Raw genomic sequence first — 27,858 nt, forward strand, 5'->3', positions numbered from 1 at the left:
GCGCGGTCGTTGGGCGTGATTTTGCTGCCGAGTTGGTGCTAGAAGCAAGCCGTCAGCTCGACATCGTGACAAAAGTGATATCTACAGCAGAGTGGGTTAGGGACGACTGCGACTGCTGCTTGCTTACCCCCGTATCCATCATTGGCCCGGTGGGCGCGATGGAGGGCTTGAACTGGCCCTGCTTGTTGCCCAGGGAGTCGATGTTGCTTGTTGCCGACATGGTGAGATGAGGGTGATGATGAGGCAGGCGTACGTAGGTCTTGCGGGTGAAGGTGTAGAGGTATGTATTACAATCGAGAAGCAGAGGTGGAAAGAAGGTTTACATAGGATCGGGGAGGTATCTCAAAAAGCCTGTATACTCCGTCTGATCAAGAAGTGCTTACTTCTCTCCTTCAGTCAGGAACGACCGTTTAAAATATAAAACAAAAGATAAGGGTGCTGCTATCTCGTCCGAGCGCATCGCTCATCAATCTCTGTCTTCGGTAGAGACTAGACTCGTGATAGGAGGCGTGGTGGCCGGTAGTGAGGGAGAGCTCTCCCAGCGCTGTGACGTCAAACTGACCGATATTGACTTCATCGGATCCAAAGAATCGCCTTGCCAACCAACATCTCCGTATCAGGTGGATTAGTAGTATGCTTGCTTGCAGAGAGAGGTTCCCTGTATGATTCACTACGTGTGATTATTTTGTTGCTGACGGCGAGAGTCTTCTCCTGCTGCTGCTGCTGCCATGTACCTATATAGAAGTCTAGTTGTATGTCCTATGTCGCCTCGTAGGTAGATATAATCAACGATGAATTGTGTCAGTGTACATAAGTTAATGTGCGAATTGGAAAACTGAAGGAAAAGAAATCAAATAAATTGGTATCTCAAGGTATCATAAACATGCTCCAAAAAATCCAACGAAGAGAAAAGAAAAAAGAAAGGTCAACGCATAGCATGCTCTACCGCATCACCGGCGGCCGGCCCTCCTTATTCCACTTCACCCGACTCTGCACCCATTCCACCGCTTCACGCACGCCCGTCCCCAGCAACGCACTGACCGGCAAGACGCGACTATCCCGGACGCCACCGCCCTTCTCGCCCTCGAAAACCTGGCGCACAAACCCTTCTTTAATCCGGACGACCTCCACGCAGTCCTCCCGGTCCTGCTTGTTGGCCAGCACCAGGATCGGCACGCCCGCGACATCGGCGTTCTGCAGCACTGACTCGAGAACCTCTCTGCACTCGTCCAGCCGGCCGCGGTTGTGTGTTCCGTTGGCAGTATTTGCCGTTGCAGCGAAATCATCGTCGACGAGGCCGTCGCCGACGTCCGTGCTGTCGACCACGAAGATGATCGCGTGGCAGCTCGCGTAGTAGCTCTGCCACAGCCCGCGCATCGATTTCTGGCCCCCGACATCCCAGATCTTCAGGTACATGTCTGGCAGCGGGATGGTGGCGACGTTCTGGCCGACGGTGGGCACGGTGCGGCCTGGGTTCGGTGGTGGGTGGCCATCGGCGGCAGGGAGGTAGAGGGCTTTGATCTGGGAGAGGAGGGTTGTCTTTCCGGCGTTGTCGAGGCCGAGGAGGAGGACGGAGTATTCTAAGTCTTGTCAGCAAGCAGTCGTCTTGAATAACAACGTTCCGGTATAGAATAAAGACAACAGCGAGGTGCAATCTGGCATGACTGGGAAAGAATGTGCTAATAACAAGAAATTCGACAGACTTACCCTCCTTGCTGGTGGCATACCGATACAGCGACTTCGCAAGATGATACATGACGACACACTTGGCTCGACAAGACAGGTGCCACCTATACCTTCTCAACCGACGGGCGCATGGCGGAGCGGCGTGCGGTCCGTTTCAACCCAGCAAGGCCGATCAAGCAGGGAGCTTCATTCGGAGGCAGTCAGTCGATTGTTGACTGTCAATTAGCAGCGGTTCGTGTCGATTCGATTGAGGCCTGCTAGGTTAAGTTCTCCGATCTGATCTGATCTAATGATCGTCCATCGCATGGCATCGCATCCATCTTACCTGTCCGCGGCTGCCCGCTGACCAGTTGGGCCCTAAGCCCTAACAGGTCTAGCCCTAGCCCCAATCTTATCGCCGCTTTCGTCCGCTTGCGGACCCCACATCCCAGCCGCTTTGGGAACTGCCGCAGTTAAATCAGGCAAGTATTAATAATACAGGATTGCCTGTCGATCTGCACTCATAGGAATGAATTGATTGACCAGTATACTAGTTAGCTATTGAGGAGATGTTGCTTCAATTCATCATCCTCAGCTCTCTGCATCCGATATCCAAGCTATCAAGCTAGCTGCTCATATGATAATGCGGGGCTGCTTGCCTGACGTCTGCATGATGCGGGCAGGGCAGCAACTCTGGTTGCAATTGAAGTACGCAGTAGAGATTGATGCATAATAGTTACCGTAGATCACCGTGGTTATTGGTTATTTTCATGTCCCTTTTTCCTTTTTATTTTACCACTCCCTAGCTGTAGCAGACGACTAATTAAGTCAAAATGATCTAGCCAGGGCCACCTCCACCCAAGAATTATTAATCAGACTAATTCGATAGACTCGATTAGAAATCTTTCTGTGCCAGTCCCTCACTGGCCAGCTGTCTTGCAACGGATCTCACTAACCACGAGTTAATTCTAGCTCTCAAGTCTAATTCTCCCCGCTATCCTCCTCCGTCATCGACGCGTCCGTGGGCGGCCGAATGAGGGGGCACGGCGGAGGCCGAGATCCGGGCTTGTTCTGTATTTTCTTATTTTTCTTCCTTCGTTGTCAGTTTCTCTAGATCGATAATTCGTTATCTTGATCGATTTCTCTTATCAACTGTCCAGTGTCCGTCCTTTTATTGACGAATTTCCCCCGCATGCCTCCCGGGCATCCGCATCATGTCTCCGCCGCCGTCCGCCGCGGACACAGAGACTGACACCATCATCGTCGGTATGTCGCCATCCCGTTCCAATGAAAAGGCAACATGGCTAATCTTATTTGCAGGAAATGGCCCCTCCGCCATGATCCTGTCCTACATCCTCCACGGCCACATCCCCGTCTATGTCGCCGACCCACCCCATCCTGATCCGCTGCTGCACGCAAAGTTGCAGGACGCGCCCTGTCTGCTGCGTCCCGACCTCGATGCCTTGACCACTCACTTCGCTGCTTCGCGGCTGTCGTACTCGACCCAAGCCCTCCCCGTCAATGTCCTCCTTGACGCGCTGCTCCTCCCCCAAGGCGAAACGGATGACCTGGGCCAGAGGACCAACCTCGAATGGCGCTTTGAGCCTGACCGTGCTGTGCCGCACCTTGTTTTGGGCGATGCCCCTCAGCCGGGGGGTCTCTGGGCGAACGACCCTGTTAGCGTCAGCTGGGACATCCAGACGTTGAGTTACGCCGGCATGCTCTCGCTGCCAGGCTACTCATTCGCCGACCACTACCGCAAGACCAAGGGCTCCGAGCTGCCGCCCTTCACGCGCCCAACCCGGCGCGATCTGGCCGAGTACCTGCGCCTCTACCCATCTGAGGCGGGGATAGAGGACGCGTTTCGCTGCGGTGCGGAACTGCAGGGAATTGAGCGGACTGCTGGCGGCGGCTTCTATGTGCGTTCGCACGGCATCCGCTGCAAACACCTCGTGCTGGCCACTGGCATCTTTTCGCATGCAATCCGTCCGCCTCCGCTGCTCGCACCCCTGACGACACTCTCCCCGCAACACAGCAGCTGTGCGCCAGTGCCGCTGCTGGTCATCGGGTCCGGGTTCACCGCCGCAGACGTGATCATCTCCGCTCCGCGCGACCAACCCATCCTCCATGTCTTTCGCTGGGACCCGGACCACCGGCCCTCCCCGCTGAGGAGCTGCCACCAGCAGGCCTACCCAGAGTACGCCGGGATATATCGGTTGATGAAACGGGCCGCCTCTGCAGCTTCTTCTTCTTCTCACCACCACAAGACGCGACGACTAGCCTCGACACCGTTCCTGGACAGCCGCCGCTGGGACGAGATTTACCAGGGCCTCCCGAACGCGGAGGTCGAGGACGTGCAGGTGCACAATGACGGACAGCAGGCGACTGTGACATTTCGCCTACAAGACGGGACGTCAATGTCGCGGGCTGTATGCGGGCTCGCGTACGGAGTTGGTCGCAGAGGCTCGCTGCAGTATCTCGACCCGAAACTACGGTCTGAAGTGCTGAACGGGGGCAGTCCGGACAATGACGACCCCGCCGTGGTCACAGGAAAGACGCTACGCAGCAAAGTGATGGACGATCTGGAGGTCGCGCGCGACGTCTTCATCATCGGCAGCCTGACGGGCGACTCGCTGATCCGATTCGCCTACGGTGGGTGCGTATACACCGCGAGCAGGCTCATTCCGGACACGAACAGCAGCAGCCGCAGCAGCAATGGTGCCAGCAGCAGTGGGTCTTCCACACCCAAACGACCAGCAGGCACACCGACAGGCGGGCCTGACGCATTCCTGAATGGCGTGGATGGACACGGTCAGCGACTGCAACCTCGCCATCACCACGACGACGAACGGAGGGATATAGATATGACTCAGCCTCTCGATCACCGAAAAGAAGTCGACGAGTATGCTATTGAACAGAGCAGAAACGAGAACTGCAGTAACAGTAGCAGTATACTGCCAAGGCTGAGCAGCTGGTGGACTGCAATACTCAATCTGCTATTGCGATGACGAAATTTTTAAATTTCGATCAGATCACAAACCCCAATTGGTTATTTCGATTCGATTCACGGACATGTTTAATTTGAAATATTGATGAATATTGACACACACGCGCACACTATGGGCGAGGCATTTTTTATTTTATGCACAACCATAAACTAGATCCTTCCCTCTCTTCCTCTTCTTCTTCCTTCCTTCTTGCTTTCCCATTTTCCCGTCTTGTGATGGGTTGCACATGTATCTGCTTATCTATCTATCTACTTGATTATACACTACTGTACTAGAAAGAATCACTATTGGAAGGACGAGGAAGAGGGAGAGGGAGAGGAAGAGGGCAGGTAGGGAGGGCATTTGTACTGTTCTGTACATATAATACATACGTGACCTTTTGTTTTTCTTGCTGCTATGCTGTAACAACGGCATGGGGAGTTTCATCTTGCATTCTACCTTTCTGGCTGAAAACGCATGTACAACAGCACAACAGAGTTGAGTTCATAGATAACTCGCATTGATATGGTCATTATTCATCGAATGTTCTATAGATAGTAATGTACAGACAGGATATTGACTCCGCCAGAAATAAATAATACAAAAATAAATAATATGAAATATGAATCTTCCCCCCTTTCGTCTGGTCTACCCCATCAACTGCAACTGATCATCCGGCGGCCAGCGCACCTGCGCAAAGCTCAGACACCGTTTGATGCTCTGCAGGTACTTGCGGGTGATCTCGTCGGACATGATATGGGCCGTCTTCTTGTCGCTCTCGTGCAGTTTCTCTCGGGCGGATCGTTCGTGGATACCGACCATGGTGACACCGATGGGCCATGCTCTGGATGTTGTCAGTAAAATGCCGCTCTGCGAGTAATAGAAGAAAAGGTTATAGATATGTGTGGACTTACGCCTTCCCAATACTCAATCGTAGATATCCATCATTAGCATCGACATACCGCCGCTCCTGCGCGCAGTGGACAATCTCGACAATCGCCTCCAGCACATTCTCGTCCAGATCCCCCTGTTCAAACTTTCGAAACAGCGGCTTCATGTTCTCGCGCGACTGCACCATAGCATTGTACGCCTGCCGCCCGGAAAAGCTCTCCTTGACGCTCAAATCGCGCTTCGCGAGTGCAATCTCCCACTCCTCCAGCACCATGTTGAAGTACGACGCCAGCTGGCGGAAAAGGTACTTGCGCGCCTCGCGGTCCTTGGGCGCCTTGGGCGGCACCTTCATTTCCTTCTCCGGAAGCAGCTCCAATGTCGTCGGGATCGGGCCTTTCGACAGCTGCGGTGTCTGTGATCGTTTGAGTAGCCGCCGATACCGCCGTACCCGGGCCTTGTGGCTCTCGCCGAACAGCCGCGCTGGCTCGCCCATCTCGCGCAGCTTGCGGATGACCTCGTCGTCATCCATATCCTCCTCATTTTCCGTCTGCGGCGTCTCCTCCCTGCTGGTTGTGCTGGCGCTGCGCGGAGGCAGCTCCGGCAGACCTAACTTCCTCCTCCGTTCTCGTTCGCGGGCCTCCTCCTCCGCCTCGCGCCGTTTCCTCGACTCCTCCGCTAGCCGGCGTTTCTTCTCCTCGCGTTCGCGTTTGCGCTCGGCTTCTTCCTCTTCCAGCTTGCGTTTCTCGGCGGCGCGTTCTTCGCGTTCTCGCCGCAGCCTCTCCTGCTCTTCGTTGTAGGCTGCTACCCGGGCAGCTTCTAGCTCTGCGCGACGGATGTATTTCTTCTCCTGGCCGTCTGGCTGTGTTGGTGTGCTCGATTTGGCCTTGGAGATCTCCTTGGCCATGAGAGAGGCGAAGTCCATGGTGGGATGAAGTGCTGCAGAGCAGCGGCAAATCCAATCCAATCGAAATCCCAATCCCTCGAACGATTTCTATCTTTGCTTTGCTGAATATTTGTCTCGTGCTGAAAGAGTATCCAAAGAATATATTCCGTGTGCTGGTGGTGGCTGGTCGGGTGTAATTGTTGGATGGAAGGTTGTTTGGTCGAGCTCGGGCTGTCAGTGCTCAGCGGAACGTTTAACTTCCAACCTGCAAGCTCTCCGCAGCACGAGACAACAGACACGACGACACCTCCGAGTCTTCAACTCACCAGGAGAGAGTCAGGCAAATACATTCTCTCCTGGAACCTCAGTTAAGACAAACGTATCACGGCACACATTATTTATCTGCGTCTACTTTCCTTGGAATCAAATCAATCAATCAATCCTACAGCACAGTCGACTCCATCGCACGCATTGGCTACCTACACCACTTTTCTACCCACCATGGCAGCTGACACGAAGAGAAACGTCATTGATCGCCAGTCTACGACACCCTTCCACTTGAAGCTCTTCTACCGCCAGAATTCCTTCCACCACCTCTCCGACTTCCCCATCCCTTCGCCCGGCAACCACACGCCGCCTCTGCCCGCGCATTTGGAGATCTACACCTGGCAGTCCTGCACGCTGCGTGAACTGTCGCAACTGCTGAGCACGGCGCTGCCCTCGCAATTGCCCGATCCGGCCGTCGGCACGCGTCTCTGCTTTCGTCTTATCTACCCGGACACCCGCGGCGCAGCGGCCGATGGACGAGGGCGCTACCTGAGCAAGGACATGGGCAGCGTCATCCTCGGACCCAGCGAGAAGAAAGAAGAAAACGACGACAGCCGTGAAAATGGCGCAGCTAGACCAGGCAGACGCCGCTATCAAGAGGACGACGCGGACAAGACGCTTGCAGACGCGCGATTCGTGATTGGCGACTACATCGACTGCGCGATTCTGCCGCCGCTCGAGGATGGATCAGTTGCACCGCCCATCTCGTCACGGGGGGTGGTGCCCAGCTCTGCGCTGGGAGGCGGGATGAGAGCGTTCGGCGGACCGGGGCCGTCGCGAGAGAACGGATACGGTGGGCGACGAGGCCCAGGACGAGGGCCTGGAAATGGCATCCCTAGTGGGGACTGGAAGAGAGGCGAGAAGCTACCTGAGGGGGGAGGTGGTGGATGGGGGAGAAGGCGGGGGCCGTATTAAACGAGCACGATGCAACGAGCACCGATGCGATGCGAACTAGAATAAGCCATTGTCATTATCAAGCAGGACGTGGCATGAGCCGAGACGTCCTCTTCTTCACGACTCAATATCACGGCCTGCTCTTACGACGGAATGTCTAGTCGGAGTCAACCATGACACCTACCAAGTCAATGAGGGAAGATACGCAGAGATGGCTCATGAAACAGAACCAGAGGGGAAGCAAGCAACGGAAGAAGCGAAGAAAGCAAGCAAGCAAGCAAACCATTTGTCCGCCTGACGACTCTCACGGGCAGAATGAATGGAATGGAATGGAATGGAATGAACTACGATTTACGATTTTTTGATACAACAAGCCTGAACCCGATGCGCAAGAGAGCGAAAACACAATAAATATGCCCGGAGCACCGTACCGTCCCAGTTGACCTCTGCCTCTTCATCTATCTATCTATACCTACCTTCCCATCTCCTTACCTACATCCTACCCTGGAAGCAAGCATACATGTATCGATTCAATGAAATGGAAAGAAAAGGCGAGGAGAGGAGAGGAGGCATTAATTAACATTCTCCTGCGAGCATGTCTTGAATAACCAATCTCAATACCAATCAATCAATTGAGCAAGCAAACAAGCAAGTAATGGGGTGATATCCATGCAGACAGGCGGAAGACAGACTGTCGACGCCAGGCTAGGCTAGTCACTACACTTTGCATATGCCCTCAGCCGATATTACTACTACTTGCTTGCTTGCTTGCCTGCTTGCGCGCATGGACGTATTCAGATTCAGATCCATATAATGTAATGTACAATAAAGGGTCCTTCGAGGGCAGGAGAATTGATGGGCGGGAGAGAAGAGAGACACTGCATCCTCTGTCCGAATGGATGAAAAAATAAAAATTCTGTCGTGTCCTGTACTGTATATACTGTATTATTACCTACCTACCTACCTACCTACCTACCTACTGGATTTAATTGGTTTAATCAATTTACGCACCTACAAAAAAAATAGGATCCTACTAAGTATGTACATATTATCTAAGATAGGTATGGGATGGGTTGGGATGGGAGTTAACAGTTCTCTTTTCTTTAGCTAGCTATTGTTATTATTTTCTCCAAATTCTCCTATTACATTACTTGCTCAGTAGGTAGGTAAACTGATTTGACGTTATTGTATGTACTCTAGCTATATTATAGTCAATGGAATCTGCTCTTCCCTGTCTTGCTCCGCTCTGCCTTGCCTTGCTTTCTACAGTACTTTACTTCGCAGTACTTTCCTCCTTTCCTTTCTAACTTCCAGCAGCGCTGGGATCCAGTCGAGTCAAGTCAAGTCATGGAAGACAGACAGACAGTCAGTCAGTCAGTCAGATAGATAGATAGATAGATAGGAATGGAAATGCAAGAATCATGTACTTTATGATGCAGATATATCGAGGTGGATTAAAGAAGTAGGCTAGGCTAAGCCTAAGCCAATCAAGTCAGGGGAAAGAAAAAAAAAAGAAAAAAAAGAAAAAAAAGAAAAAAAAAAGAAAAAAAAAGAAAAAAAAAGAAAAAAAAAAAAAAAAAAAAAGAAAAAAAAAGGAAAGAAAAAGAAGAAGAAGAAAAGAAAAAGAAATCATTTTGGAAAAGAAAAAGAGAAACTGGACCGACTGGTTGACTGATGGGTTGGTTGGTTGGTATATACACATACACATACACATACACACACAAAAACAACAACGCGCAGGGTGACAATACAAAAAAATGTATCAGCCTGTCAGTCGACCTCCCCGACAAGTCAACTCCCTGTCTGTCGATCGAATGGAGCATCGAATGCGACCTGGTTGACTTGATCGGGTCAGATCAGATCAGACCAGACAAGGCGAGACCAGACCAGATCAGACGGTAGACAGACAGTTAGACTTCAATTCAGTTAGTGACGCCCGAACGAATAGATTATACTACTGTGTTCGTGTCACTGAACTGACTGGCTGACAGGCTGACAAGCTGACGACGGGCGGAGGGCAACTTTGCGAGAAGCAGAAGCACCTGTCCCTTTTATCCATTCATTTATTCATTCATTTGCTCGATGACCCATTCCGGTAATCATCTATCGCACACTGTTTCGTTTCCCCTCTCCTACTTTTATATCACCGAGTCATCCGCCCGGTATCCGATCTGGTATCAAGTATCTACCACTCGACAATTGTATCGCCTCTCCTCTTCCCTCTGAAATCGAATTTGCCCTGTTATCAAGAACACATCAATCGTTAATAATAAGATCAACTCCAAGCAAATCAAAACAAATTAACAATCCTAGTTAAGACAGACACAGACGCCTGTCTGCTAGTCCAAAGGGTAGTATTCCTAACGTACATCATACTTGAACGCAACCACGCCAAGCGCCCCCGGGATCAGAGCGGCATAGACAAAGGTCAGCCAGGCGGTGCGCGGCGTCCAGCGGAAGTACTTGTAGCGGTTTGCGTTGAGTTCTGTCGCATCCAGAGACGTCAGTCATGTCATGTCATAGCATAGCATAGCACATCCTGATCATCTGATGGGTATATATGCAGAACGGATCGTCGGAAGGAAAGAAGATCAGATAGGATAGGATAGGATAAAGTGTAGGAATCTGGGAAACTGGACTGGACTAGGATGGTGGATAGATATCTCCCATACCGTAGTATTTCTGAAGAGCCGGATCGAGGATCAGAGCTGTAGTCATTCACGTCAGTTTCAATTCAATTCAATTCCACTCCGTCGCTCATTCCATCCACTCCATTCCACACGGATGGATTCCCACACTCCACAGACAGACAACGAGACAGCTGGAAAAAGGGCCACACGTACACTTGCTAGGGCCAGCCATGGTTGCGGTGCAGTGGCGCGATGGCTCAATGGCTTGTCTCAATTGGAGGACTTCAAGGTATCTTCGAGATAGATGATGGATGCGATGCAATCGGCTGGATGCGGACACAGGTGGGAGGTCGGTCATGTGACCTGGTGATGCATAATTACGTAATATTATGCGTGCTGAGTCAGCGAGATGGATGCAACGACACCAACCTGTGCAAGGTAACTTGCCAATGCAATGGACAAACACTTATGTTGTCAATGCTAACAACCTTTCGAATTCTCTTCTTTTTCTTTTTCTTTCTTTCTTTTCTTAACTCTCTCCATTGTCCAATTCAATTGTTTGTCCTACACTAGATACTCTATCAGGAATCAAAAGCTAGAAAATGATGATCAAGAAAGAAATCCCGTATGGGAGGTTGTAGCATTCTACTCTATTCAGTTATGCAGATATACATCCTACATGTATGTACTGTACTGTACTGTAGTGTACCCTAACATGATGATCAAAAGAACTATACCTCCAGAGCAAATGAATCAATCGATCGATCAATCAATCAACAGAACTAGGCAATCGGAACTCTAACAATAACCCATGAAAATAGCTAACATGATCATGAAAAATACAATACGGAATGAAATAAAAAGAAAAGTACGAGATCAGATAGTGGAAAGGAACCTTTTCAGATATAATCAATGTATCGTGTAATGTACTGCCCAGCAGTGAAGACGAGGAGGGGAAAGGTAACCAGCCAGCCATGCAGGAAGCTACCTAGCTAGGTCCAGACTGAGCAAGACCATCATCATTCAGAGCCGCCTCCAGGACTCAATCTCAGTCTCGGTCTCAGGCTCAGTCGGAGCCAGTTCCTGTGATTTCTCCATTGCGGCCTTGTTCAAGGCGGGCATGTTTTCACGTCGCAGATATTAGCCTATCCTCCCAAACCTTCAGCATCTCGCGCCTTTTCTCTCGGTCCCCTTCATACATCTGCCAATAACGCAAGACCTCCTTGGTGACACACAGCTCAGCCTTAAGGTCGTCGAAGTCTTGTGAATCCGGTGAGGTTGGCTGATCATGTTGCTGCTGCTGCTGCTGATCAATGTCCTGAGTCACTTCATTCACCACTGTATGACTCTGACCACCATGCTCAGTCCGCCTCTCAACCGGAGCCTTCATATATTCCTTCTCGTCGACGAAGGCGCGGGAGAAGGAGAGAGGGCGGAGACCAGCTACCTCCTTGCAGACCAAACAGGATCCGTCAATGGTCCAGGTGACCGCCTCCCGTAGCCCCCTACAACAGGATTCCCCAAATAATTTAGCAGCATTGCAGGGTTCGTAGCATGGGAAGCCGTCTTCGTGCTGGGATTCCTGTCCCGGCTGCGGCTTCGGCTTGTCCGCTATCAGGGTGTGTCCGCGTGCGTAAACGATACGGGTAAGTTGCTTGCACATGGTGAATTTGAGATACAGCGTGGATGGATTGTTGGATGTATTTGCGGTTCGTGAGATGAACGATAACAGCGTAAATGGTTGGTTAGGTGGATGGATCGGGAGTTTGTGACGTGAACTCAGCTGAAGGAAGCAGATTCTGAAGAGATGGTTAGATGTAGATACAGATGGTGATGCAAACTTGAAGGAGACAATGGTGAGTTATATCGAGCTGACTCAGGTGAGTCAAGCAGGCGGATTGCTCATGTATGAGTAGCACTGGCGTAGTGAATTGAAGATAGGGCAAGAATGAGCAAAGCTCAGAACAGCTGAAGAATCCGAATCTAGATCCGAGGTGGACACTGTAGTACAATGATATTGTACTGTATATGCCACAGGAGGTTCCTAAGAGAGTCGTCGAAATTCAACAGCCGGTTGATCGCAGCTGCTATGCAATATTCACAAGATAAGAAGCAGAGCAGAAGCAGACCTCAATGCAAGCGCGACCATATCCATACTCCAACCAGATTCAGTCCAACCAATCAGTCCAAGAACGCCCGTTTTCGATTCCGCATCCTCTGTCCCGTAAACACATCCAACTTGACGGCAAAAAACACAATTTCTAACCGTCCCGTCCCGTCCGTCGTTGGGCTGTGCTGCACCCGCAACCGCCACTGACCCTTATTGACCATCCACTGCCTCTGTCTGGACTCCTCTGACTCGTCCGGTCGTTTTCGCTTGGCGGGCACGCGTTGTGCTGGCGTCTCTGCACCAGGTGAACTGCCAAACCCTGCCGAATCGACTATGTACGGCTCCCCATCTACCGTAATGTCGGCATCTCCGTCAATGTGTATCTTCGGACGGTCCTCGCTCAGTGGCGTATGCCCCGGACTAGCCGCCTGCTTACTCGGCCCGCCAGCCATCATCATCGGTCCAAGGGGGGCATTCGTAGGCAGATTCAGCTTGTTCGCGACCACTTGCACCAAACTGGCCACCCTTGCCTTCGCCAGCCCGCGGAAATCGGCCCGCATCGTGTCGAGATCAAGCACCGTGCTCTGCCCCCCAATTTCAACAATCAATTCATAGGCCTTCTCATCCACAAAGGGCCGTGAATAATGGACCCACCCGGGGGGTGTGGGTGGTGAGCCGTCCGACGACGGGACATCGCTAACAAACTGAATGCCAGATTGGCGAATGTCTTCCAATCGAATGACAATCTCCCATCGGTCCCGTTCGGGATTGTAGCTGATATGATGGGGTATCAACTTCTGCTCGAGGCCTCGGAGGTGGAAGTACCGACAGTCACGGAGGAGCTCCGCTCGATGCTCCTCGTTCTTGATATGAAGCGGATACCCCCGAAGAAGGTGGAGCAACTGGGCAAAGACCTCCCCGGACCGATGGGGTACGCTGGGAGGAAGGATCGATGGCGGCCGCAAAAGGCCCTTGCGATCGAGTCCAGGGAAAACCTCGGTGGGAGACGCGAAAAAGATCGCAAAGCCGAGGGAGAAGAAATTGGGAGAATCGCCAGGACTGGAAAAAACGTCCCGGGAGATCTGGAAATGTCGGTCTCCGATCTGGATGAAGATCTCAGATTCGAAGAGTTGCGACACGAGTCGAGGCACTACACCATAGTCAGCTAGTACAACCTTCTCAAGACGGAGTATCACGTACAGCTGTAGAACTGGGCGTCAGCGAACAGTTTCACAAACTCCGCCCCGTCTTTAGGCCGTACATGGTAGCCTGCGCAGCAGTCAGAACTGTATGACCTGAGTGCTTTCGCTGATTCTACCTTGAAGATGTCTGCAGATTTCCCGAAAGGTGACCGGATCCCGGTCGATGTACAAGGTTCTCACGTTGCCGCCATTCTCAGTCTGGCGAAGCTGCTCTTCGAAAAACTGAGAAAAATACGACGGTGCTCTAAGACTCTTAGCGGATTTCTCCAACGCATTTCCAGACCGTGTGTGTACTGACCATCCGAGGAGATGGACGCGCCTGACAATCGGAACAGTTCCGAGCCAATCTGGATTGGAAAGACCCTTTCCGGAGGCAGACTGGTTGTTGGTTTGGCACTCTTGCTGGATCCAGCGTCAGAGGTCGCTTGCCGCATCAGAACCCCTCCCAAAGAATAGATAGACCCGGCGCTGTTATACCCCGCAACATCAGATGGTTTCCTATTCTCTGCGCGCGCATTGCCTCCCTTGTCTTCTTGTCCTTTGTCGGAATTGTTATTGTTCGCGTGGACAGGTGACGTGGATTGCGACATTCGAGCCACTGCTCCACTGGCCCTGGATTCGTGCGCTTGGTGATCGACTGGTGAACTTGACCTCGCGCTGGCTTCTAACTCGACTCTGCGCGTGGGAGCGGCTCGAGGGCGTCGAGACGGTTGTGATGGTGGGAGAGACGGATCTGTCGCAACTGTCGTGGGCACGGAGGACTCAGTCTGAGATGCGGCAGGGACATTGACAGAATTGCTGGCATTCCAGGCAGCAGAAGGCACTTCGTCATCCAAGCCCTGGATCAGCTCCTGGCGCTGGTCTGCGAGCTCCCCTTGGAGCTCATAGAAATGGGCCAAGTCAAAGAAGGAGCTGTAGTAGGAGTCCCCAAAGGGTTCGTCGGGCAATGGCTGCCGCGATGAGCCCGCCACGGTGCCGGAGTGAGGAGTGGGATCGGGGTGGGACGGTTGCGAAGGGCTTGATGTTGAAGCTCCGACTGGAGATGGCGATGGTGGCCCGTCGGAGGAGCGATTAATATACCCCGGATGGAAGGCTTGGCCAGGACCCTCACTAATCGAATGGCGTCCAGCGACGGTCTGGTCTGCCGGGTCGAAAGAAACACCCGTAGGGGTATTCGACACGGTTATTGCTGTCACGTTGCTATTGAAGTTGCTGTCACAGGCGACGACCCGTTGCCAAAGTCGTTCTGATGGGTTGTGAGGACAACATGCGTATCCGCAGACGGCAGCGATAAGTGGCTGCGATAGCTGCTGCGATATCTCACCCCGCCAGCAGCAAGCATCAGTCTCCGGACTTCAATCGACGGAGAAATAGGATTGATGATGCATGCTGAATACGAGTTTAGCGTGGCTTTCAATGGGTCAATCATCGAAGCTGCAATCGTTCTGGCAGCCGATTCATCCACCCCATACGGTACGGAGTACCTCCGTACTGTATTGTATAACAAAGCAGTGCTCTTGGCATCGACATGATTAGCTACATAATGCAACGCTTGTCTCCAGCCCAACTGGGGTAATTTTCCAATTGGCGAGCGTGGAGTCAATCTGGGGAATTTCCAATTGATGAGTAGGCTTTTAATAATTCGATGCATGATGCATCTTTACATCAGCTAGTGCAACATTAGTGTTAAACCCTAGTGGCTGGAGAAGATTGTTTCTATATGATATGCCAATTCCCAGATTATCTACATAGTCTCTGGACTCAGTACGTCGTGGACGCAACTAGTTACGTGACAACTGTAACTGTATACAGATCTACTACGAAATGAGGGCTACCTGATGACCGATCAGCAAGATCAAGACGGTAAAACGAATCAGTATTAATCGATTGATTGTCCTTCACTCAGCCCAGTATTATGTAGATTTAGAACATAAGCGAAGTTCAGACCAGCTTCCATCCTTGCTCACAGGAGTATAATTCCCGTCTAATCAGAAAATCCTTCCCATTCCTCCTCGTCTTCGTCATCCTCATACTCATCCGGAACGTCTGAGCCAGGGGACCGCTGATCATCAATTCGGGAACGATCAGTTTCCGCGACACGAACAGCTGCCTCGTCTCTGACGAAGCCAGCGACGAAAAAGCCGCCTGTCCCTTCGTCGTCGCCCGGCCAGCAGCGCAGGCAAGCATCCAGCTCTTCTTCCGACAGATCGACGGCTGAGTCACTGCCACCTGGTCTTGAAGCGTCACTCCGTATGCCCCTGTGCTTCCACTTTTTAAGCCCTTCCGGTTGCTCGTCTCGTCGCATGATTCTCCACCCCCGGCGCTTTGCGACCTCTGAGGCCAGGACGCGCGCAACTACGGATTCGTTCTCCTGCACGTGGATGGAGCAGGTGCTGTAGGTGACGCACTTTGCGGCAGGGAAGCTGAGCGCATGCTCGACGATGTGCGTCTGCAAATTGGCCAGCTTAGTCAGGCGCTCCGTGTCTACTGATGTCGATTGAGCTGCTGTAGTAACGGTACTATGATCTGTATCTTTCTCTCTCTCATCATCTCGCCGTTTGCGCTTCTTCCCACGAGTCTCTGTCTTTTTCGAGTTCGTCGGAAGAACCAGCTGAGGAACATCGTCTCGACCGATTATGCCGCTTCCCGAACAACTGGGGTCGAGAAGGAGTCCGGTGACACTTTCAAACCGCGAGTCTTCCGGATCTAAAGCCAGGAAATCCTGACCAGCAAGCACGGTCACGATCTTGTCCGCACCGGCCACAGAGACCATCTTCTGGAGCGTCTTCGATCGGGTGGGGGATGCGTCCATGGAGAAAATAGCGGGTCCCTTGGCGGACCGCTGTTTGGATGCACCAGAAGATAAAAGCGAAGCAAGATGGGTGGTTTTGTTCCCTGGGGCAGCACAGCCATCGATGAGGTCCCCCTCCCATTGTGTATTCTGGTCACCTAGGAGGAGATATGCAGGAAAACAGGACGCCTTGTCCTGAAGGATAATCTCACCCTGCTTGTATGCAGGAGATGATGAAAAGTCGATGCCAGGTGGGACTGCGACAAGATCAGGAACATTGACATCGACGTACAGCTGGTGCTGGCCTTCTGTCAATTCTGCCAGGCTCTGAACTCGTGAATAGGAAGCAAACGTGGACTGAAGCTGGGCATCGAGAGTCGTCTTAACATTATTGACGCGAACCCATCGCGGGTACATGGCCTCCGAGATGCCAGCTCCACCAGCGGCTTTTTTCTCACGGATAATTGCGGCTTGGAGGTCTTCCAGGGAGGCGCAAGCGCGGCGGACGCGAGCCTTGGTGAATTCACCCTTGAGCCGGACCTTGTGCCTCTCGACCGCTTGGCGGAGAGGATGGGTCGCCGGAGCAGCGATCCCATTCTTGGACAAGAGATGGTCATGCACGAGGAGAAGCGCGAGTAAGGGAGTCAACTATGTCAACGACATGGTAGCCTTGGTTAGTTAGCATCCGACGGGAGGAATTTAGCATGGAGTCATCAACTCACCTTCGGTTCCAGGGAGAGAATGCCGGCATTCTCGATGACTTCTTTGAGCAGGACATCCCACTTGGACGCCTCCGTCACGAGGGCGAACACCTGTGCGGGCGAAGACTTGAGGGTCTTGGAGTTGTAGATGCGCGATTTGAAGGAGCCACCGGTGGTAGCAGGGGCCGTCAGGACCGAGACAGCATCATAATACAGAGACATGTCTGCGTCATCTCACTGCGCAGTTGCCATCAACAGGTTGCCCTTGACATTCAATTTATGAGATTCCTGCATGGTCGAGAAAACTTTTGGAGGCGGTGGGAGTTGCAGGATGATGATTCGCTCAGCCTCTCACCGACTTTGACACCGCTTTCCCTGCCAGAATTATTATCTCAATCTGGAGGGGAAAGAGAGGAAAAGGAAGGTCAGTGCGGCGATTCCCCGTAATGTAATCTAAGACTAGAACCCAATTATGTTATTGGTCAGGTCAATGATAATGATCTAGTGGGGCTAACATCCGCCCTGTGGGAGACATGTTCCTCTCGTAGATCGATAAAGATGTAGTCATTCATATTCAATAACTCAGACAACAAACCTCTTGCAATTGCAATAAAATATCAATTTATTCTCCAGTGTCATCTCGTGTCGAATTGAGCAAGCAATCCACCATTGGGTAACTCCTGTTGTGGAACGACCCTATATCAGACGACTTTATCCCCTCACGTGAAAGTCGATATATACTGGTTCTACGGCGGAGAATACCGATTCAATAACAAACTCAAGAATTTAGACAAACAAAATAAAGAAAGAGGAGGAGAAGAAAATGGCAGCAACCAAACCACCCTTCACCTTCACCACCAAAATCCAACCCCCTCCATTATTATCATCACCATCATCATTATCGCCAAACGGCAGCAGCAGCAGCAACCCCGTCGTTCTCGAATATCCAACTCCTGACAACCCCCGCCCCAGCAGCAATCCTCCCGTGTTCACCGACGCCATGATTGTGCGCGACAAAGTCTTCGTCCAGGAGCAAGGCTGTTCAGCCGAGGCAGAGATCGACGCGGACGATCTCCGGAGTTGGCATTGGGTGGTTTATGCCAGTCCTCTTCGTCAGCATATATCAACAACGACAACGACATCAACAACGCAAAACGGAACAGCGCCAGCGCAGGAACCCTCCGAAGAAGAAGAAGCGATTCCAGTCGGAGTAATCCGTCTCGTCCCCCCACCACACGCCCCTCACGACATCCTGCACCATCCAGAACTGGCAGGGTCATTGCCAAAATACGATCTAGATCACGAGCCCTACATAAAAATCACCCGCGTGGCGGTACTCCCCGAATTCCGGGGCTATGGACTCAGTCGTGTGTTGATGGACACGGCGCAAGACTGGGCGGCGCAGCATCCGGAGGAGATCAATGCAGCGTATGCGAGGGAAGTGGCGTCGCTGCAGGACGCCGACAAGAGAGCAGCAAATGATGCGAAGACTGCTGAAATGACGAGGGGCAAAGAATGGACCGGTCTCGTGATCCTCCATGCTCAGGTCCAGGTGGAGAAGATGTATGAGCGGTTCGGCTACGAGACGGACAAGTCGATGGGGGTGTGGGATGAGGAAGGGATTGATCATGTGGGGATGTTTCGGCGGTTGAAAATATCTTCTACATCTGAATAGATCTATCTAAGCAGAGGGGTTTTTTTTCTTTCTTCCATTAATGACTATCCTGGGCGACTGCCTTGTATGACAAGGTTGGAGCAAGTAAGCAGGGGACTGTGGGATAGACAATAGTCGTGTGTACTTAAAGGCGATGGAATATTCATACACTACGAAGAGAATACTAATACCAAAGATAACCAAAGACAGTATCGCAACAGTCAATCCCCTTAGGGTATTCCATTATTAAAAGCTAAGTAAGCGTTAACCATGCAATGCCAGATTCAGCGACACCCAAGGCCAGGTATCATATCGACCCATGGAGCGAGACCACTGAATCAAGACGAGCAGAAAGAAAGGAAAAATCCAGGCGAATCAGGAATCAGGTCTATCAGGACAACCCACCATGATACGCCGGTCAGAAATAGATGACAGCCGCAAAAAGAACAGAAGCAAAACAAAGACCCTCCAGGGCAATCCGTAACTCCGTACAAATGACCAGAGATCATCGAAGAGAAAAAGCAAACGTGCATCGCGCCGACGCCGATCCGGTCTAGAAAGATGGCAGGGAAAAAGACCACGATGCAACAGATCAAGTCTAGAAGACCACCAGAACCAGCAAAATAACCGAAGAAAATGTAACAGCAGTAATACAACACGCTGGCCGTAATGCGCGCAACGAAGGGGGAATCACGAAGAAATGTAAGCGAGAACCGCGCCTCCCTAGATGAGAAGAAAGCAATGAAAAAAAAAAAGACTCCACGCCATGAGGGTGAAAGCAGGAGGATTTGAGAGGTGCTTCAGGCGATACGCTTAGAAAGTACTCCAGTTCCAGTCGCGCGGAACACTGCTGGCGACTGGATCAAGATTTTGGTTCACGCTCGACGAGTCACTCGCCTGCGATTGGCTGGACGCGTCTGAGATGGACAGCCTTGCATTGAAGTCATTATTCGAAATGGAACCGGCTTTCTGTGCATCCAGCAGACTCTGAATCCTACTGATACCGGCGGCGCGAGATTCCTCCCAGCGTTGGTAGGCTTGCCAACACAGGTCGCAAGCCCGGGACGGCGTTCCTTCCGGATGGAAGCGGGCATCCTGATCCAGTGGGACGGTGTAGGGGGTATGGGAAGCACAGAAAACATGTCCGCAGTGACGACAATGATGACGGCGGACGAAGAGGCCAAAGAAGGAACGGCAGGTGGGCGAGTCACAGGTCTGGGAAGCAGAGTCCGCCTGAAGCAGTTGTTAGAATTGTCATCAAAATCCTAGGCGGCATTTCCACTGTGGGGTGGAATGCAGGAGCGGAGCAATGCAGACGCCATTCCAAGCCAATGGACAAGACATACAACTAAAAAAGGGTAATGTAATGGGGTAAATATTTTCCACTGGGGAGAAAAACAAATGTAAGGAATTTTTGCATAGTGGGTTATGGTTATATGAGGGGGAAAGTTAGTAGTGACGAGGGTGCCGAAAGGCGTCAGACACTGCCACTCGAGCACGTAATAGGCGAGAAAAATGGCTCACGCGACATAACAGGCAAAGGATGAAGAACTATAAAGCACAACCTCCACTGGTTTCTTTCCCAGTCTTTTCTAAACACGAAAAAAAAAATCATGATAACGAAGATGAAAGACTAACCTTCCAGTGATCGCGTTTTGGTGCTCCGGTCACCTCCCCCAGTTGCTCTTCTCTCATCCAGGCATCCTCGGCCAGCTTGCTGACTCCGCTCTTGGTGGTTTCGACGGTCGACTGACGGCTCATTGCAGCAGTGGTGGATTCACACTCATTCAGGCTATCCAAAGAACCATGCACGCTGCGCGGAGGAGTGGGGGGTGAGGGCTTCTGCGGACGTTCGGTCGGGCGCAAGGCAGCGGGCACGTAGAGGGGCGCCTTGGGCGGGCGGATCTGGCGCGACTGCAGCGGCAGCTGATACAGAGGCGCGTTGGTCATGCGAGGAGAGGTCGGAGAGTTGTTGGCGGTGTTGGCGGCGGAGTTGGCTGGTGTAGGGTGACCATAGACAGAGATCTGACCGGTGGTGGTGGTGGTAGTGGTGATAGTCTGGGTGGGGTTGGTTGTCGTGTGCGTGGCCATCTGGGTAGTATCACGAGAGTCGAGGGTACACTGCTAACTTATCTTCCCAGACAGATGGCAGAGAGGAGAGGGAGGGAAGAGGATCAAGGGTGGGAGGAGGAAATTCGGACGAGAGGAGAGGGAGCAGGTATCAGGGTCTCTTCCCCCTCGGGCAGGTGACTGCTATGGTTGTTTTCTTGGTAAGTTGGTCGCTGGAACGCCTGGAGTCCACCGTTTTGGCGACGGTTGCCCCCAAGTCAAAGTTAAAAGCAGCCTAGGCGGAGTGGACCAGCGCCCTCGGCTCTGGTTCTGGATCCGAGGGTTTAGAGTTGACTGATGACGAGATGGACCGCCTGTGGAAAGGATAGTCGCGTATCCTTGTCTCCAAGAATGATGTGGACAAGAAGACAACAGAGACAAGTCAAGAGATCATAGATGGAGGACGGTGATAGTCGTCGAGATGGGACGGGTAGTTGACAGACGAGGTGGGAGAGCGGAGGATGGCCGACAAATGGGGCCTGCCACTGTACCGAATAAAGACGGCGGCAGAACGATGTCCCAACGACCAAGCAGTAGTGCTAATGCTCGAGAAGGCACTCATAAATGGATTCCTACAACGAGGCTGAAATGGATGCCCTGTTATTAATATTCTTCTGATGGTTGCTATCCTACTGCTATACAGTATGCATGCATTCAGCCCGTTACCGGCATCTGGAGGGATGCCAAGGGTCCGCCACATCCTCCCAAGCATTCCCGGGTACGGATGATGATGAAACGACTGACCGCCAACGTAACTTGCATAACAATTATTACTGCGGAGTATACGACTGAATAAAGAGCTTCATTCAGCAGGATAGGAGAGATGAGATCCTGCAATTGGTGGTCCTCAGCGATCGGCTGAAGATCGAGTCCTACGTATTCATCGACATCAACATCCCGACGGAACGGGGAACATCGCTTCGAGCCATCCACCCTCTCGGGAACTCCCCGCTGCGACCTCCACTGGCAGTCTGCTACTACTCCGTACTACTAGTAACTGTCCAGTGTCAAGACAAGAGTAAATAGTATTAACCGGCCGTCACTTAGGCTGATTTTCTCAAAGAAACGTGTGATGAAGTGCTCCGTACAGAGGAGTACTCCCTAAATTACCCATTGTTAACTACAGAGTACGGAGTATGTATTAACATGTGATTGTGATTTCTACAGCCCTGTCGCACACGTTGTTGACCGCCGTTTTCGAAAGATCCCATGATCTCATCTGACTGGAGAGCGGACCCTTGCTTATTTTCCATCCCTATGCAAGACATCACGATGCACTCTTGTCTCGTCCTGAGAGGCCGAGCCTCATGTCGAACCAAGTCGTAAATCGCTATGGCCAGCATGACAGCTTTCCTGATTCGGATGCGCATCGCCATCCCGTCCCCAACCTGCCCCATCCAATCCCCATTATTATTATTATTTCTCAGTGACGATGGAGGTGCTGAGGTCGGGACCTCCGGTCGGGAGGTCAGAGACGCGTCAACGACTGGCCCAGGCGTTTTTCTTGACTGCTCTGCCACGAGAACTGTTAATATTCGCTGCACCAATAGGGAACTTGGAAGCTGGCGACGATCCCTGTTACGAGTGTTGCCTCCCTCGGGCGCCACCCGTTCCATTCGTCATAGCCAGCCCACTTGCGGCAGGGCAGGACGGCCCTTTGCCCGACACACATTCACTCAGGAGTAATCTATCTTCATATCGATAATCACCTCGTGCTTTTATCAGCCGCAGTTATCTATCATATCATATCACTATCTTGCCGCTACCTACTATCTAGCCGCTCGTCTGTCTACAGAATTGATGTTATCTGATCCATCGACAAACCTCAGAATACTCCTTACAGTCTGAGACCTTGCCGAGTCCACCCGACCCGTCGGTTCTCATTCTGCGAACTAATCCCGAACCGGTTGCTGTGCTTATCGCAGCCCGCTCATTGGCGTATTTGTCGTGGCCAACCGACGATTGGCCGGTTCGGTCGGAAAAACGACAGAGAACGGGAGGTTCGCCGTTTCGAAGCACAGGCCAATCAAAATCCGCCAGATTGGAATTCCCAACAACTGCAGTGGAGCCCTCCAGACCAGACCGGAAGTGGACATCCTCCGCGGGGTCCAGATGCCACGCTGGTACTTGCCATGCCGAGGTTAGGTACATCACGGAGTGCAGTTGCCTATCTAGGTAGGTACCCGGTAGCCAACTTCAAGTCAGGTGACTTGTACCAGCCAACCGGTATCTGTATAATCACCTGATCGTCCTTCATTATTGTTGACTGAATGCATAAGTTCAAGAACTTTCTCCATCTTTACGTACGTAAAGGCGACACCCATGTTCAGGTACCTAATTTTCCCAGGTAGGCAAGGTCCTCCGAGATGATCACTGCTGCAGGCTAGGTACGGAACAGACATAAAGTTTGATAACCTTCAGCCATCATTATAAACAAACTTTGATAGAATTTCTAGAAGTCCTCCATATGGAGCACACAGTTACACTAGTTCCATCGCATCCAATCCCATGCCATACCCGTTCCCATTCCCGTAGGTCTGGATGTCTGTCCCGAATTTCAATCCCGTCTCCCGAGGTCCACAGGGTTGTGTCTGTTTCACTCTCATAAAGTGAGAGATCCGGTTGAGTGGAAAACGTTTCCCGGTTCCTGAACAGTGGAATGACGTGTGGCTTGCTAACTAATAGTAGTTAAGTAGTTAGTAATGATGCATTGATGGTCCAGAACCTTGGTCCGCCATTTGAAACGTATGTACGGGATTATCCCTGCCAGTATTAGTATTGAGTACTCCGTACTCCGTACAGTATGAAGTACGGAGTGGTACTACGGAGTAGTTGCTTTTTGAAAGAAACAAAAAAAATCATTAAAAATATCAGGACTTTTTACAACATGAAGCAAAGGAACCTTCAAAGCACCCTTTCTTCCACGTGCTCACATATGTACGCCATGAGGAGGGCAGCTGCCATGCCCTGGTATTGGTATTCAGGGGAAGAAGTCAACCCTTGGACCCCGGTTGAGTTCCTCAAAAGCGCCATGCCGCTCTTTTAAACTGTGATTCCAGATCCCTCTTTCTGATGAAAAAAGCAATTCTTCCATGCTGCAGATATCCCCACCAACTTCGCATAGAATACTCTGCATTTATTTTATAACTAGAGCATTTAGTGCCGTTCAGGCCTCTAACAGTATAAGCAAAGACTGGTTTCTCCTCCTGAAAATCTGTTATAAACAGGTCCTATGGTGGAAGCCTGCTGATAATGAATATAATGGTTCTAAGCTGGAAGAAAGCAGGCGTGATAATGTTTTCTGGAATAGATGTCATAGAGGAGGGATATGTGGGGGAATGCATACTTATCAACTTCCTGCTGATATAGCTGGAACACTGCTGCCATGTTACCCTGCAGCGTCTTGATGCAGATGAAGCGAACAGAACAGACCAAAACCACATGGGTATCGGCCATTCCCTGCATCTAGGGAATATAGTACTCCGTAAACGCGGAGTGATATTATTCAACATCTGTTAGCCCGCTGCTCCTTGACGGCCAAAAAAATGTAATGGGAATAGTCGCATTTCTGACCTGTGCTTTTACATTTGACACGACGGATTCTGAAGATAAGATGTCACATGTCGGATTCAATGATATGGAATGCAGTATAGACACCATGACAGATAGATAGACCCAGGAACGACACTTACTTGCAAGTTGTATGTACAGTACATGTAAGATAGATCCCTTAGCGTACTGGCAGTCCTGATTGATCTTCAGGCAGTTTGAATTTACAGTACAATGCAACCTATCCATGGATCTATTGGTCAGTTGGGCAGAATTGCAGTGGTCTAGCTGTGCTCTTTTCGGGTATAGTGCGATCTGTCCCCAAACAACCCTAAAGATTTGGAAGCTTTTACTGTATGTCAGCCTGAGCAACAGCAGCAACAAGCAGCAGAAAGGTGGATAAGATGGATATCACTTTGTGGTATATTAACGGAAATGTCACGGACGACGACGATTCAGAAAATGAGACACTATCCCACTGGTCCAGAATTAGCACTCACTGCAGTTGTGTCTAGCCTAGTCATGCCATGGATTTAGTTAGAAACTCGAGGATAGATCATGACGAGACCGAATCTCAACCGGTCAGAACGAAGAAACGGGACCTTTTCTTCGTCTATACACGCAACCTCATCGGCGTCCTGTTCATCATGGCCATCGCTCTCACGGCGCTCTATCTCCCTGAAGAGCCCAACAACCAGGAAGAGATTAACTGCGGCAATTCGACGTCCTATGCACGCGCGTTGGCCTGCGTCTTCGATGCCATGGAGTTTGCGTGGCTGCCGCAATGGTGTTTTGACTGCGAGCTCATGGATGAGTTCCTGGCCCTGCGCGACTGGCAGTGGTTCCATGATGCGGAGGGTACGCCGCCGGCCGATCGTGCGGCGGTGCTCGATGGCGCATACGACGAGTTGTACGTGACGCAGGAATATCACCTTTACCACTGTACCTACACCTGAAGAAGATGCACTGCGCCATCCTGGCAGGAGAGGTGGTGGATGGATAGCTCGGCGACATGCATCATACGGCGCATTGTGAGTTGCAGTTAGCAAGGTACTGGGAGAAGCGACTCAACGACACCAGCACAACGATATACAAAATACGCGGACTGCCCATGGCAACAGCGCGATGGGGGTCGCTGGGGCTGGTATCGGATCATCAGAGGACATCGAGTACATAGAAACCCTTAAAGCGTCACCATAGATTTGTCAATTAGAAACAATCCAACAGCTGAGGGTAGTTGTCATGGCATCTCTTTTTGGCTGGGTGGGAGATTTCCGACAGCATCAATGCGACAGCATCAATGTCAACTATCCATCCTAGCTATCCAGAATGTAGCCCTCTGTACTCTCATCCGTCCTTTGGACCTTGCAATCCGACCATTCCACATTGTCCAGAATGTAGACTGACGGGAACAATCTCTCGCTTGCTCTGGACAATTCTTTGCTTCTCTGGAGGCAAACTGTCCACAAAGGCCTGAGGGGGTCCATACAGCTTCATATATACGGGAACTCCACAAGTTCGGCAGAAGCGATGACCGCTGAACTTCCTCCCCAAACGGTATTCAGTCACGCTGTTCTCAGTACCAAGAATGGTAACTTGAGATTGCCGCGGGTAGATGAGAACGCTGGCATGCTATTTTAATCAGACTGAGTCAAAGTTGATGACCACAGGTAAAGAAACTCACCCGCTAACATATACTACAATTGTCCTCCTTGATTTCAGTTTCAGAAAGGGGTCTGGGCTTGACAGCCAGCGTAATGGCACCACAATGGCAGCCACCGGTATAGGCCTTCGAGTTGTCAGTCCTATCGGTCGGGGACTCCAACTTGCGCCAAGTGGCATTTTCAGTCGACTCAATGCTGTCGCATGATTTCAGTTTAGAGCAGTCGCGGTATGCGAAATCCAACTTTTTAACTACAAGTGAAAAAGGATTTGTGTTTAGCAACGCTCGTGCCTTTTAACAAGTCAGTAAGTACCATTAAGAAATAGATGGCTAAGCAAGCACTCACGTTGACAGCAAAGTCTCGTCCTCCCAATGAAAGGACATGATTCTTCACCAAAAGACCAGTGCCACACGTCGGACAGAACTTGTAAACACCAGGTAAGTCTGAGGAAGACACCCAATCATGGCTCACTGAGAAGAAGAACCAAGTGTTCTCCAGTCCCAGATTGATATGTGATCAGAATATCCTCCCCGCCTTTCATAATCGTGAATTGATCTCCTTGCTGGAGCAAAATCCACAGATAACCCTTTTTAAAGCAGATGCGGCAATCACAGGCAGTGACTTCGGTTAATCCCCTTGACAGACTGAGCTGGAATCGGAAAGCACCGCAGTGACAGTTGCCTTTGTAAATGTGGGCGTCCATGGTGTCGTCAACTGAAGTTGAATCGAGAAACGGATTGTTGTCTATAGTAGATCAGGGAACAAAAGGTAGGTTCTCTCTATCATCGGCCGCAAGAGCTCACAACGGCGCAGTCGTCCTCGGTCAATCAGCATCCCGACATTCAGGAGCTTATTTGCCGGAGGGATGATCTGGGCCGACGCCTTGGGCGGCCGTTAGCACGGCACAAAGGAACGGTCAAATACGACCTCTACCAGAAACTCAACTGCGAATTGGCCAGAGCGCGTCAGAGAGCCCAGGATGCTTTGCTGGTGGAACTTCAGGACAAATATGATAAAGAGCAGCCGATGCTGGAGGTCCAGCGACAACTATCTGGAGTGAAACTCTCTGAGACCGTGAATCATTCTTTGGAACAGTCCGAGGAAGTGCCTTTGCCCCAAAGGCGCTTGATTGAAGCCCTTCTTACTCTCCCACGACCGACGTTGGAGGAAGAAATGCTTCGACGGACCAAGGCGATCGACGCCATTACTGCATACTGCTTACTTGACGAAGGTGACACATGCCGCATTGCCCATGAAAAGCGACGGCGGGACTCGGGTCCAATCGACGCAGAGGAAACTGAAGACTCCCCAAAACCAAAGAGGGAGTCAGGGTCTAAGCCAACCCTCTCTCAGCGGGAACTGAAGCTACAGGCCGCTGTTCTTTCCGTATCGGAAGAAAAACGGCCGTTGTACTGTCTCATCTGTGTTGGGAAGTCTAATCTGGATCTTGAGAAGCGCACACAGACGTTCAAGACGCATGGCGATGTCACTAAGCACATTAAGCGGAAACATCTTCGATACATCGCGGACGGGGATCCTGTGGGCTGTGAACTTTGCCGGCTGTCTTTACTCCATAAAATGGATTTTCAACGTCACGCAATTGACGCTCATTCGACCGTGACATGATAATCTCCTTCGATTGTAGAGTTTCCAATGTCTGAGTAGCCTCTTTTTTTTTTTTTTGAAGTTTGCAGTATGTTAATAGTTATTTTTTTTTTCATTATCTCTATGCTATATTGTATATTACCTCGGGCTAGGCCCTTTGTGTCAATGATTTCAAAGTGGCAATCTGCCAACGTAT

The 27,858-nt window shown here is 51.1% G+C and overlaps 14 protein-coding genes across 14 annotated transcripts; 5 read left to right on the forward strand and 9 right to left on the reverse strand.

Moving 5' to 3' along the window:
- Nucleotides 1-942: 942 nt before the first annotated feature.
- On the reverse strand, nucleotides 943-1,756 carry VTN77DRAFT_3190 (uncharacterized protein; the record flags this gene model as incomplete). Its single annotated transcript, XM_069419112.1, has 2 exons — nucleotides 943-1,580; nucleotides 1,708-1,756. 2 exons carry the CDS (start codon nucleotides 1,754-1,756, stop codon nucleotides 943-945), a joined length of 687 nt encoding a protein of 228 aa, XP_069278720.1.
- A 1,123-nt stretch (nucleotides 1,757-2,879) lies between these two features.
- On the forward strand, nucleotides 2,880-4,673 carry VTN77DRAFT_3191 (uncharacterized protein; the record flags this gene model as incomplete). The annotated part of the gene is made up of 2 exons (XM_069419113.1): nucleotides 2,880-2,931; nucleotides 2,986-4,673. The coding sequence occupies 2 exons, from the start codon at nucleotides 2,880-2,882 to the stop codon at nucleotides 4,671-4,673; spliced, it is 1,740 nt and encodes a 579-aa protein (XP_069278721.1).
- Nucleotides 4,674-5,300: 627 nt separating this feature from the next.
- On the reverse strand, nucleotides 5,301-6,465 carry VTN77DRAFT_3192 (uncharacterized protein; the record flags this gene model as incomplete). Its single annotated transcript, XM_069419114.1, has 2 exons — nucleotides 5,301-5,496; nucleotides 5,567-6,465. 2 exons carry the CDS (start codon nucleotides 6,463-6,465, stop codon nucleotides 5,301-5,303), a joined length of 1,095 nt encoding a protein of 364 aa, XP_069278722.1.
- Nucleotides 6,466-6,927: 462 nt separating this feature from the next.
- VTN77DRAFT_3193 (uncharacterized protein) lies at nucleotides 6,928-7,668 on the forward strand (the record flags this gene model as incomplete). Its single annotated transcript, XM_069419115.1, has 1 exon — nucleotides 6,928-7,668. One exon carries the CDS (start codon nucleotides 6,928-6,930, stop codon nucleotides 7,666-7,668), a length of 741 nt encoding a protein of 246 aa, XP_069278723.1.
- Nucleotides 7,669-9,832: 2,164 nt separating this feature from the next.
- Nucleotides 9,833-10,509, reverse strand: VTN77DRAFT_3194 (uncharacterized protein; the record flags this gene model as incomplete). The annotated part of the gene is made up of 4 exons (XM_069419116.1): nucleotides 9,833-9,886; nucleotides 10,017-10,132; nucleotides 10,320-10,355; nucleotides 10,491-10,509. 4 exons carry the CDS (start codon nucleotides 10,507-10,509, stop codon nucleotides 9,833-9,835), a joined length of 225 nt encoding a protein of 74 aa, XP_069278724.1.
- An 894-nt stretch (nucleotides 10,510-11,403) lies between these two features.
- On the reverse strand, nucleotides 11,404-11,940 carry VTN77DRAFT_3195 (uncharacterized protein; the record flags this gene model as incomplete). Its single annotated transcript, XM_069419117.1, has 1 exon — nucleotides 11,404-11,940. The coding sequence occupies one exon, from the start codon at nucleotides 11,938-11,940 to the stop codon at nucleotides 11,404-11,406; it is 537 nt and encodes a 178-aa protein (XP_069278725.1).
- A 518-nt stretch (nucleotides 11,941-12,458) lies between these two features.
- Nucleotides 12,459-14,179, reverse strand: VTN77DRAFT_3196 (uncharacterized protein; the record flags this gene model as incomplete). The annotated part of the gene is made up of 4 exons (XM_069419118.1): nucleotides 12,459-13,537; nucleotides 13,588-13,656; nucleotides 13,706-13,831; nucleotides 13,888-14,179. The coding sequence occupies 4 exons, from the start codon at nucleotides 14,177-14,179 to the stop codon at nucleotides 12,459-12,461; spliced, it is 1,566 nt and encodes a 521-aa protein (XP_069278726.1).
- A 1,394-nt stretch (nucleotides 14,180-15,573) lies between these two features.
- VTN77DRAFT_3197 (uncharacterized protein) lies at nucleotides 15,574-17,303 on the reverse strand (the record flags this gene model as incomplete). The annotated part of the gene is made up of 2 exons (XM_069419119.1): nucleotides 15,574-17,028; nucleotides 17,103-17,303. The coding sequence occupies 2 exons, from the start codon at nucleotides 17,301-17,303 to the stop codon at nucleotides 15,574-15,576; spliced, it is 1,656 nt and encodes a 551-aa protein (XP_069278727.1).
- Nucleotides 17,304-17,904: 601 nt separating this feature from the next.
- On the forward strand, nucleotides 17,905-18,756 carry VTN77DRAFT_3198 (uncharacterized protein; the record flags this gene model as incomplete). Its single annotated transcript, XM_069419120.1, has 1 exon — nucleotides 17,905-18,756. The coding sequence occupies one exon, from the start codon at nucleotides 17,905-17,907 to the stop codon at nucleotides 18,754-18,756; it is 852 nt and encodes a 283-aa protein (XP_069278728.1).
- Nucleotides 18,757-19,548: 792 nt separating this feature from the next.
- VTN77DRAFT_3199 (uncharacterized protein) lies at nucleotides 19,549-20,826 on the reverse strand (the record flags this gene model as incomplete). The annotated part of the gene is made up of 2 exons (XM_069419121.1): nucleotides 19,549-19,968; nucleotides 20,374-20,826. 2 exons carry the CDS (start codon nucleotides 20,824-20,826, stop codon nucleotides 19,549-19,551), a joined length of 873 nt encoding a protein of 290 aa, XP_069278729.1.
- A 1,791-nt stretch (nucleotides 20,827-22,617) lies between these two features.
- Nucleotides 22,618-22,995, reverse strand: VTN77DRAFT_3200 (uncharacterized protein; the record flags this gene model as incomplete). Its single annotated transcript, XM_069419124.1, has 2 exons — nucleotides 22,618-22,633; nucleotides 22,679-22,995. 2 exons carry the CDS (start codon nucleotides 22,993-22,995, stop codon nucleotides 22,618-22,620), a joined length of 333 nt encoding a protein of 110 aa, XP_069278730.1.
- Nucleotides 22,996-25,040: 2,045 nt separating this feature from the next.
- On the forward strand, nucleotides 25,041-25,593 carry VTN77DRAFT_3201 (uncharacterized protein; the record flags this gene model as incomplete). Its single annotated transcript, XM_069419125.1, has 2 exons — nucleotides 25,041-25,335; nucleotides 25,436-25,593. 2 exons carry the CDS (start codon nucleotides 25,041-25,043, stop codon nucleotides 25,591-25,593), a joined length of 453 nt encoding a protein of 150 aa, XP_069278731.1.
- A 147-nt stretch (nucleotides 25,594-25,740) lies between these two features.
- VTN77DRAFT_3202 (uncharacterized protein) lies at nucleotides 25,741-26,235 on the reverse strand (the record flags this gene model as incomplete). The annotated part of the gene is made up of 2 exons (XM_069419126.1): nucleotides 25,741-26,017; nucleotides 26,078-26,235. The coding sequence occupies 2 exons, from the start codon at nucleotides 26,233-26,235 to the stop codon at nucleotides 25,741-25,743; spliced, it is 435 nt and encodes a 144-aa protein (XP_069278732.1).
- Nucleotides 26,236-26,428: 193 nt separating this feature from the next.
- VTN77DRAFT_3203 (uncharacterized protein) lies at nucleotides 26,429-27,683 on the forward strand (the record flags this gene model as incomplete). The annotated part of the gene is made up of 3 exons (XM_069419127.1): nucleotides 26,429-26,494; nucleotides 26,811-26,825; nucleotides 26,871-27,683. The coding sequence occupies 3 exons, from the start codon at nucleotides 26,429-26,431 to the stop codon at nucleotides 27,681-27,683; spliced, it is 894 nt and encodes a 297-aa protein (XP_069278733.1).
- Nucleotides 27,684-27,858: the final 175 nt, after the last annotated feature.

This window comes from Rasamsonia byssochlamydoides (assembly GCF_041956645.1).
Source record: "Rasamsonia byssochlamydoides strain NRRL 3658 unplaced genomic scaffold VTN77scaffold_22, whole genome shotgun sequence".
Classification (NCBI taxonomy): domain Eukaryota; kingdom Fungi; phylum Ascomycota; class Eurotiomycetes; order Eurotiales; family Trichocomaceae; genus Rasamsonia; species Rasamsonia byssochlamydoides.